General features: G+C 38.4%; 1 protein-coding gene across 1 annotated transcript in view; it reads right to left on the bottom strand.

The window, feature by feature from the left end:
- The window catches only part of RTCA (RNA 3'-terminal phosphate cyclase), a gene marked incomplete in the record, with an annotated part of 56,448 nt that overhangs the window by 37,662 nt on the left and 6,287 nt on the right, over positions 1–12,499 (bottom strand). The window contains 2 exon segments of the mRNA XM_053693734.1: positions 5,814–5,914; positions 7,324–7,399. Of these exon segments, the coding sequence (XP_053549709.1) occupies positions 5,814–5,914; positions 7,324–7,374 (152 nt within the window).

The following is a 12,499-nucleotide window of genomic DNA, read 5'->3' as shown; positions in this document are numbered from 1 at the left end:
GCGCAGGCCTCTAAACTTGCGCCGGTATGCCTCTGGGGTAATGGCATATCTTTCCAAGATCGCTCTCTTCACTTTAGCGTAATCCTTGCTGTCCTCCCTGGGTACAGCGCGATACGCTTCCGCTGCCCTACCGGCTAGCTTGCCTGCTAGCACCGGCACCCATACGGACTGCTCCAAATCATGTAACTCGCACAGTCTCTCAAAATCCTGTAAATACCCATCGATCTCATCCTTCTCCTCACAAAACATTTTAAAGGCATGGTATGGGATTTTGGGTCTAACTGGGTTGCTGAGTGCTTCCGAAATGGATTCTGCTCGGGAGGATGCATTCCGCGGACTGTGTGCCATCACGTACTCCTGCACATCTGCCATTACCACGGATAGCATGTCCCGTGGTACAGGTTGGGGTAAAAAATTCCAGCCTGGTCCTCATTTCCCTCTGGTATAGGGTCTCCTCCATGGCTGCTGGAGGCGTAGCACTGCGAGCTCTGTCTCCCTCCATCAGCTCGGCAATTAATATAGCCTTGGGTTTGCTGCTGGCTATCTTTCCCCTGGCTTGTGTAGTTGCTCTTCTGGGCGATAAGGTTCATTCCGTCGCTTGCCACCAATTGTTACGGTACCAACAGGATACCAAGGGTTAACACCAGATGAACAATGTCCTTAATATGGGATCAGCAACTCACAACCCAGCCAGTTTTCAGGTTTAAAACAGAATGATATTTATTAACAGGCTATGCCTAGTATTTATGCAGATCTGACCCCAGCTGGGGGGTTGAAAGAATCTTGTACATTAGATAGAGAGCAAACGCCCTTTGACATGCCACAATAGAATTACCTTACTTAGCAGATAACAACTTAAACACAAGACACACTTGGCTTTTCTTATCACCTAGGCGTCTGCTCTCTGGAGGTGATTACACAATGGAATGTTTATCACTAACTTTAATTAGAGTACACAATAGCTGAGGCTAGTAACCTTGTCGTTAGAGAATAGCTTCTTAAAGCTGAACACAGTTAACTCTTTAGTTCTGACCGAAGGGTCTGTCACATATACATAGCACACAATACAGCCTATAGACAACCTTTCTTACATTATAGTCCAGAAGTTGCTAGGTTTGCCACATGGAGGTTCCACATTGGCATCCAAACACATTGCACAAGTAACATTTGTACAGCTTCTAAATCCATAATATAGAACAGGCAAAAACTGAAATAAATAAAAAATAGAAAATGGCCCTTTAATTTATACTGGCCTCTTAAATTTTTAACTCACAACTCTCTTACTGTATTTAAACAAGAGTGTGCAAAAACGAAAATAATACCAGAGACTGGCCCTTAGATAAATCCTGAAAAATAACAGGATACTGTGACTTTAAATAGCAAAATCTCACTATTTTACTAAGTCGAGTAAATATTTCAACAAATCATTTGCTCCGCAAACAAAAACTGACACCTCTCCGCCTCAACAGCTCTGCTGAGGCGCCTACCTGCCACCCGGTCTCCAGACCGCTCCTTCCGGCAAAGATTCAGGTCGGGTTTCAGGATGCTACCAACCGCTTGCTCTCAACCATGCAGTTCTAGCGCAACACCCGATGTCCTGTAAGTGACAGTAGAGATGTCTGAACGGAATGGGAACTCCGGAACAGATGTTCAAATACACTGCGCAGCATCTCTAACAAGACTAAAGCGTGCGAAAAGAAGCCCCGCCCATGGTGGGCGTCAAATTTACACAGCTTCCCGGTCAAGTTTTTATTAAAAAATAACCGATAGCCCAACCTTAGCCCAGTGCCTGTACAAATGCTGTCATTGCAGAAAAGGCCCACTATATCATAAGTAGCCCATGCAGAAAAATAAATGTATATACATAAATAAGTGCAGAATCCTCTCTGAGTCCATTTTGTTGAATTGTGCCCCAGAATAAAAAAAGACTGCACTTCCCTTAATGCTGTCCGACAGCAGGACAGCTCCAACAGGTTTAAGAGGTCCTTTCCCTCCTATAGCCCTGTGGAAACAGATCGGGCCTGCGTTAGATATTGCTTAGGCTATCATAAGCAGGGCAGCATCACAATATGGGAGGCGCAGTGAGAATTATATCCCACCAGTTCCCATTGCTCTAAAGCCACCAAAAGCTCTGCTGAAGAGACTGATATGGACTATGGCTACACCCTAGGACACAGCAGCACAATCTTGCACTACTTTAAAAATAATAAACTCTTGATTGAAGAATCTAAACTAACACCTCACTTTATCTCTTCCTATCATTAACGTAGGCAAAGAGAATGACTGGAGTGGGAGGAAAGGGAGGAGCTATTTAACAGCTCTGCTGTGGTGCTCTATGCCTCCTCCTGCTGACCAGGAGGCGTAATCCCACAAGTAAGGATGAAATCCGTGGACTCATCGTGTCTTTAAAAATAAATAAATAAATTTATCAGGTAAGCATAAATTTTCTTTTCTCGGTCAGTTGGTAGCACCTTGCAGTTTATACAGACGATTCAGAAGACAAAACCATGCATTGCTGCCCCCCCGCATTTCAGACATGGAGGATAGGAATATACCCGCATAGCCATGACCCATAACAGTAGCACGGCTGGGGGCAGTTTAACGCAACTGTAGCTCCTGCACACAGGCACGTTCCTTCTAAAGGATCCCAGGAGTGCCCACACCCAATGGCGACAGGTTTCAATGCTTTACTAACAGAGGAAAAGCTCTTTCTAACTAACATGAAGGACTTTGTAACCACAAAGTCAGTGATAGATTGGGAGAAGAGGCCAACGCAGGTGGTAGTGTGATAGTCTGCAAGCGAAATCCAATGAAGGCGTAAAGTCATCTGCTGCCCAGCTTGTTTACAGATCACTCCTGGGAGCAGAACCGTAGACAAAAGCCATAGGCGACTCTGGGACCTGAACACTGTACCAGGACACCATCAGAATGCACCAGAAAGGTAAATAAGTTCCAGCATTAACTGTAGAAACATATGACTCTGCTGGTCAGTAACTGCAAGTGGTTGATATCTATCTACATCTTTACAGGACACCTGCTGCTTGTCACACAAACGTGCATGTGATCCATCACAGCCAACAAAGCCCACACACATTTACTGGCTCTATTCACCTTTATATTGCCGCCAGCAAACACGGCACAAACTGCTGAAAAGGATGTGTTTGGCTCTAAAGCTGCTCACAATCAAGGGCAGATTGCGCATTATTGTACCCTCTCTGGGAAGGGGCTCAGTAAATCAGAGAGTGACTCACGGTACTTATGTGTTTTACCCCCTAAGCCCTAAATGATATCATCTAATAAACACAGCCCTTATGCTGGTTAGTAGTGATGTTGCGAATAGTTCCCGGCGAACATAGCTTGTTCGCCTCGGCTGGCGAACATATGCGATGTTCGATCCGCCCCCTATTCGTCATCATTGAGTAAACTTTGACCCTGTACCTCAGTCAGAAGACACATTACAGCCAATCAGCAGCAGACCCTCCCTCCCAGACCCTCCCACCTCCTGGACAGCATCCATTTTAGATTCATTTGGAAGCTGCATTCTTAGTGAGAGGAGGGACAGTGTAGCTGCTGCTGATTTTATAGGGAATTGATAGCTAGGCTAGTGTATTCAGTGTCCACTACAGTCCTGAAGGACTCATCTGATCTCTGCTGTAAGGACAGCACCCCAAAAAGCCCTTTTTAGGGCTAGAACATCAGTCTGTTTTGTTTTATTTCCTGTGTAATCTAATTGCAGTTGCCTGCCTGCCAGCGTGTGTGTCAGGCTCACAGCGTATACTGTGGCCACTTGCCCAGTGCCACCACTCATATCTGGTGTAACAGTAGTGTACATTTAAAAAAAACAACACTTTTTTGACTGTGAAATAATAGCAGACAGCTGCTAGTACCCAAGATGGCCGTCAATAAGGCAGATGGGGAGGGTTAGAGAGCTGTTTTGGGGGGGATGCTACACCACAGCATATGAAAATATGCTTAAAAACCCTTTTATTTTAGTACTGGCAGACTTTCTGCCAGTACTTAAGATGGCGGTGACAATTGTGGGGTGGGGGAGGGAAGGGAGCTGTTTGGGAGGGATCAGGGGGTCTGATGTGTCAGGTGGGTGGCTGATCTCTACACTAAAGCTAAAATTAACCCTGCAAGCTCCCTACAAACTACCTAATTAACCCCTTCACTGCTAGCCATAATACACGTGTGATGTGCAGCAGCATTTAGCGGCCTTCTAATTACCAGAAAGCAACGCCAAAGCCATATATGTCTGCTATTTCTGAACAAAGGGGATCCCAGAGAAGCATTTACAACCATTTGTGCCATAATTGCACAAGCTGTTTGTAAATAATTTCAGCGAGAAACCTAAAATTGCGAAAAAATTTAAGTTTATTTTAAATTTGATCGCATTTGGCGGTGAAATGGTGGCATGAAATATACCAAAATGGGTCTAGATCAATACTTTGGGTTGTCTACTACACTACAATTAAGCTAAAATTAACTCTACAAGCTCCCTACATGCTCCCTAATTAATCCCTTCACTGCTGGGCATAAAACACGTGTGGTGCGCAGTGGCATTTAGCAGCCTTCTAATTACCAAAAAGCAACGCCAAAGCCATATAAGTCTGCTATAATGGTATGTCTGGCACACAGTGTTGGGGCAAGGGTCCATCTGACCACTGATACCTGGTCTGCAAAGCATGGTCAGGGCAGGTATATCACCTACACTGCGCACTGTGAAGCGGGCGTAACCCTTACACTACCTGATCGATACAACATCATACCTGATGTTTTAAAGCACGTTATTCCAAACAATTTAGGAATGTTAGGGGATTTATGCCCTTTATGGATTAAAACCAGACTCTGCATCAACTATGTAATTTTCCATGGGAGTTTGCCATGGATCCCCCTCCGGCATGCCGCAGTCCAGGTGTTAGTCCCCTTGAAACAACTTTCCCATCACTATTGTGGCCAGAAAGAGTCCCTGTGGGTTTTAAAATTCGCCTGCCTATTGAAGTCTATGGCGGTTCGCCCGGTTCGCGACATCACTACTGGTTAGTAAAATACATGCAGGTCACTATCCGCAGTCACATGTGCAGCCAGCAGTGGTACAAGCTGTTATTTTTATACCAATGTATGAAGGTGCGGACATGCTGGTGGATTTATATTAATGTGCTTCCTACATCGGTTTCCAGTTGCATGTGCACTAGAAGCCAAGCGCTGCACTATATAGTAATTCTACAGTTACTGAAGTGAAGGAGAAAGCGACAGTGTAATAAAAAATATGATTTATAGGTAAAATGTGCCATGGACATGTATTAAATATTTTGAAGCTAAATTACTTGAGAATAAAAAGGTTCCTGCTGTTGCATCAGTACGTACATAAGTTCCACACCTCACACAGCCCCTAGAGGGATATAAGAGCGGCCGACATCATGCGCGATATATCAGTCATTTGCTAGTTAAATGAAAGTGTAGGAATAGAGCACCTGATTTATGTGCCGGTCCCCTGCCCCTTACACTGCTCCTGTTAATTCAACTGGAGCTGCAGACACCCGAGCTGATATTTATACCCTCACTGCGCCGAGTGCTTAACCCTATAAACTTTCTGTTTGAAAATCTTATAGGGTTAAGTTCCTAGTGTATAATTTATTTAGCAGTAGAGAGAACCTAGAACAATTAGTTTTTTTTATGGAGATATTGGCTTATTTTTAACCAGTCAGGATTGTTACCGACCATTAGGAACAAGAAGAACGGTGACACATTATTACACGTGTAAATGAAAAAACTAACAAAGAGCACAGAATAATATCACAAACCCTTCTCACCTGAGTCCCGGTGTGCTTCTCCCAGCGCGGATCCTCACAACATGCACACGGATGCCTAACAGACAGCTGAGAGCCGTACAGATACGCAAGATCTGCCCCCCCTACAATGTATAGCAAGACAAACATTACTTATAAGCAAGTAAATGCTACTGTAAACCCCCTCACACAGCACTCTATAGCCAGCCCGCCCCCCCCACTCACACAGCACTCTGCAGCCAGCCGCCCCCCCCTTACTCACACAGCACTCTGCAGCCAGCCCCCCACCTCACACAGCACTCTATAGCCAGCCCGCCCCCCCACTCACACAGCACTCTATAGCCAGCCCCCCCACTCACACAGCACTCTATAGCCAGCCAGCCCCCCCCCACTCACACAGCACTCTATAGCCAGCCCCCCCCCCTCACACAGCACTCTATAGCCAGCCGCCCCCCCCCCCTTACTCACACAGCACTCTATAGCCAGCCCCCCCTCACACTGCACTCTATAGCCAGCCACCCACTCCAACAGCACTCTGCAGCCAGCCGCCCCCCCCTTACTCACACAGCACTCTGCGGCCAGCCCCCCACAGCACTCTGCAGCCAGCTCCCCCCCACTCACACAGCACTCTGCGGCCAGCCCCCCCCCCCACAGCACTCTGCTGCAAGCCCCCCCTCCCCCAGCACTCTATAGCCAGCCCCCCCCCCCACTCACACAGCACTCTATAGCCAGCCCCCCCCCCACCTCACACAGCACTCTGCGGCCAGCCCCCCCACCTCACACAGCACTCTGCGGCCAGCCCCCCCCCTCACACAGCACTCTGCGGCCAGCCCCCCCCCCACAGCACTCTGCTGCAAGCCCCCCCTCCCCCAGCACTCTATAGCCAGCCCCCCCCTCACTCACACAGCACTCTATAGCCAGCCCGCCCCCCCACTCACACAGCACTCTATAGCCAGCCCCCCCACCTCACACAGCACTCTGCGGCCAGCCCCCCCACCTCACACAGCACTCTGCGGCCAGCCCCCCCCCCACAGCACTCTGCGGCCAGCCCCCCCCCCCACAGCACTCTGCGGCCAGCCCCCCCCTCACTCACACAGCACTCTATAGCCAGCCCGCCCCCCCACTCACACAGCACTCTATAGCCAGCCCGCCCCCCCACTCACACAGCACTCTATAGCCAGCCCGCCCCCCCACTCACACAGCACTCTGCGGCCAGCCCGCCCCCCCACTCACACAGCACTCTGCGGCCAGACCCCCCCCCCAAACAGCACTCAGTGGCAAGCCCCCCCCCCCCCCCCCACAAAGCACTCTATAGCCAGACCCCGCCTCAAACTCACACAGCACTCTGCGGCAAGCCACCCCCCCACACAGCACTCTATAGCCAGACCCCCCCCCCCACTCACACAGCACTCTATAGCCAGACCCCCCCCACTCACACAGCACTCTGGAGCCCCCCGACTCACCACGACATGATTGTAAATAAGCACAGGGCAATCTGTACCCCTCACACACAAGACAGCGCCAGGGCACTTACCCCCTCCATGATGCCTCCATCTACTTCCATTGTGTTCCCCTCCTCTGCCATACTGAGGATCACAAGCAACCGTCAGCTGTAAACAAACAGAATGTGTAAATACTCAGGTATGCAAGTGAAAGCACAATGGCCGTGCACTGTATATATAGATATTTATCTCACTGTATATATAGATATTTATCTCACTGTATATATAGATATTTATCTCACTGTATATATAGACATTTATATCACTGTATATAGATATTTATCTCACTGTATATAGATATTTATCTCACTGTATATATAGATATTTATCTCACTGTATATATAGATATTTATCTCACTGTATATATAGATATTTATCTCACTGTGTATAGATATTTATCTCACTGTGTATAGATATTTATCTCACTGTATATAGATATTTATCTCACTGTATATAGATATTTGTCTCACTGTGTATAGATATTTATCTCACTGTGTATAGATATTTATCTCACTGTGTATAGATATTTATCTCAGTGTATATATAGATATTTATCTCACTGTATATAGATATTTATCTCACTGTATATAGATATTTATCTCCTGTGTATAGATATTTATCTCACTGTGTATAGATATTTATCTCACTGTGTAGAGATATTTGTCTCACTGTGTATAGATATTTATCTCACTGTATATATAGATATTTATCTCACTGTGTATATAGATATTTATCTCACTGTATATATAGATATTTATCTCACTGTATATAGATATTTATCTCACTGTGTATATAGATATTTATCTCACTGTATATATAGATATTTATCTCACTGTATATAGAAATTTATCTCACTGTATATAGAAATTTATCTCACTGTGTATAGATATTTATCTCCTGTATATAGATATTTATCTCCTGTATATAGATATTTATCTCACTGTATATATAGATATTTATCTCACTGTGTATATAGATATTTATCTCACTGTATATAGAAATTTATCTCACTGTGTATATAGATATTTATCTCACTGTATATATAGATATTTATCTCACTGTATATATAGATATTTATCTCACTGTGTATATAGATATTTATCTCACTGTATATAGAAATTTATCTCACTGTATATATAGATATTTATCTCACTGTGTATATAGATATTTATCTCACTGTATATAGAAATTTATCTCACTGTGTATAGATATTTATCTCCTGTATATAGATATTTATCTCACTGTATATAGAAATTTATCTCACTGTATATATAGATATTTATCTCACTGTGTATATAGATATTTATCTCACTGTATATAGATATTTATCTCACTGTGTATAGATATTTATCTCACTGTATATAGATATTTATCTCACTGTGTATATAGATATTTATCTCACTGTGTATAGATATTTATCTCACTGTATATATAGATATTTATCTCACTGTATATATAGATATTTATCTCACTGTGTATAGATATTTATCTCACTGTATATATAGATATTTATCTCACTGTATATATAGATATTTATCTCACTGTGTATAGATATTTATCTCACTGTATATAGATATTTATCTCACTGTATATATAGATATTTATCTCACTGTGTATAGATATTTATCTCACTGTATATATAGATATTTATCTCACTGTATATAGATATTTATCTCACTGTATATAGATATTTATCTCACTGTATATAGATATTTATCTCACTGTATATAGATATTTATCTCACTGTATATATAGATATTTATCTCACTGTATATAGATATTTATCTCACTGTATATAGATATTTATCTCACTGTATATATAGATATTTATCTCACTGTATATAGATATTTATCTCACTATATATAGATATTTGTCTCACTGTATATAGATATTTATCTCACTGTATATATAGATATTTATCTCACTGTATATATAGATATTTATCTCACTGTATATAGATATTTATCTCACTGTATATATAGATATTTATCTCACTGTATATAGATATTTGTCTCACTGTATATAGATATTTGTCTCACTGTATATATAGATATTTATCTCACTGTATATAGATATTTATCTCACTATATATAGATATTTGTCTCACTGTATATAGATATTTATCTCACTGTATATATAGATATTTGTCTCACTGTATATAGATATTTGTCTCACTGTATATAGATATTTGTCTCACTGTATATAGATATTTGTCTCACTGTATATAGATATTTGTCTCACTGTATATAGATATTTGTCTCACTGTATATAGATATTTGTCTCACTGTATATATAGATATTTATCTCACTGTATATAGATATTTGTCTCACTGTATATATAGATATTTATCTCACTGTATATATAGATATTTATCTCACTGTATGTATAGATATTTATCTCACTGTATGTATAGATATTTATCTCACTGTGTATAGATATTTATCTCACTGTATATATAGATATTTATCTCACTGTGTATAGATATTTATCTCACTGTATATATAGATATTTATCTCACTGTATATATAGATATTTATCTCACTGTATATAGATATTTATCTCACTGTATGTATAGATATTTATCTCACTGTGTATAGATATTTATCTCACTGTATGTATAGATATTTATCTCACTGTATATATAGATATTTATCTCACTGTATATATAGATATTTATCTCACTGTATATAGATATTTGTCTCACTGTATATAGATATTTGTCTCACTGTGTATAGATATTTATCTCACTGTGTATAGATATTTATCTCACTGTATATATAGATATTTATCTCACTGTATATATAGATATTTATCTCACTGTATATAGATATTTATCTCACTGTATATAGATATTTGTCTCACTGTATATATAGATATTTATCTCACTGTATATATAGATATTTATCTCACTGTATATAGATATTTATCTCACTGAATGTATAGATATTTATCTCACTGTATGTATAGATATTTATCTCACTGTGTATAGATATTATCTCACTGTAATATAGATATTTATCTCACTGTGTAATAGATATTTATCTCACTGTGTATCAGATATTTATCTCACTGTGTATAGATATTTATCTCACTGTATATAGATATTTATCTCACTTTATATAATATTTATCTCACTATATATAGATATTATCTCACTGTATATATAGATATTTATCTCACTGTATAAGATATTTATCTCACTGTATATAGATATTTTATCTTCATGTATATAGATATTTATCTCACTGTATATATAGATATTTATCTCAACTGTATATATAGATATTTATCTCACTGTTATATATGATATTTATCTCACTGTATATATAGATATTTATCTCAATGTATATATAGATATTTATCTCACTTATATAGATATTTATCTCACTGTATGTATAGATATTTATCTCACTGTGTATAGATATTTATCTCACTGTATATAGAAATTTATCTCACTGTGTATAGATATTTATCTCCTGTATAGATATTTATCTCACTGTATATATAGATATTTATCTCACTGTATATATAGATATTTATCTCACTGTATATAAGATATTTATCTCACTGTATATAGATATTTATCTCACTGTGTATAGATATTTATCTCACTGTATGTATAGATATTTATCTCACTGTATATATAGATATTTATCTCACTGTATATATAGATATTTATCTCACTGTATATAGATATTTGTCTCACTGTATATAGATATTTGTCTCACTGTGTATAGATATTTATCTCACTGTGTATAGATATTTATCTCACTGTATATAGATATTTATCTCACTGTATATATAGATATTTATCTCACTGTATATAGATATTTATCTCACTGTATATAGATATTTGTCTCACTGTATATATAGATATTTATCTCACTGTATATATAGATATTTATCTCACTGTATATAGATATTTATCTCACTGTATGTATAGATATTTATCTCACTGTATGTATAGATATTTATCTCACTGTGTATAGATATTTATCTCACTGTATATATAGATATTTATCTCACTGTGTATAGATATTTATCTCACTGTGTATAGATATTTATCTCACTGTGTATAGATATTTATCTCACTGTATATAGATATTTATCTCACTATATATAGATATTTATCTCACTATATATAGATATTTATCTCACTGTATATATAGATATTTATCTCACTGTATATAGATATTTATCTCACTGTATATAGATATTTATCTCACTGTATATAGATATTTATCTCACTGTATATATAGATATTTATCTCACTGTATATAGATATTTATCTCACTGTATATAGATATTTATCTCACTGTATATAGATATTTATCTCACTGTATATATAGATATTTATCTCACTGTATATAGATATTTATCTCACTGTATGTATAGATATTTATCTCACTGTGTATAGATATTTATCTCACTGTATATATAGATATTTATCTCACTGTGTATAGATATTTATCTCACTGTATATATAGATATTTATCTCACTGTATATATAGATATTTATCTCACTGTATATATAGATATTTATCTCACTGTATATATAGATATTTATCTCACTGTATATAGATATTTATCTCACTGTATATAGATATTTATCTCACTGTATATAGATATTTATCTCACTGTATATATAGATATTTATCTCACTGTATATAGATATTTATCTCACTGTGTATAGATATTTATCTCACTGTATATAGATATTTATCTCACTGTATAATAGATATTTATCTCACTGTATTATAGATATTATCTCACTATATATAAGAAATTTATCTCACGCTGTATATAGATATTTTGTCTCACTGTATAGATATTTATCTCACTGTGTATAGATATTTATCTCACTAGTATATAGATATTTATCTCACTATAATATAGATATTTATCTCACTGTAAAATAGATATTTGTCTCACTGTATATAGAAATTTTATCTCACTGTATTTATAGATATTTATCTCACTGTATATAGATATTTATCTCACTGTATATATAGATATTTATCTCACTGTATATAGATATTTATCTCTCTGTGTATATAGATATTTATCTCACTGTATATATAGATATTTATCTCACTATATATAGTATTTATCTACTGTGTATAGATATATTTATCTCACTGTGTATAGATATTTATCTCACCTGTCATATAGATATTTTATCTCACTGTATATATAGATATTTATC

Source organism: Bombina bombina, chromosome 10 (assembly GCF_027579735.1).
Source record: "Bombina bombina isolate aBomBom1 chromosome 10, aBomBom1.pri, whole genome shotgun sequence".
NCBI lineage: Eukaryota > Metazoa > Chordata > Amphibia > Anura > Bombinatoridae > Bombina > Bombina bombina.
The sequence above is the reverse complement of the archived record's forward strand: the minus strand, read 5'-3'. Positions and strand labels throughout refer to the sequence as shown.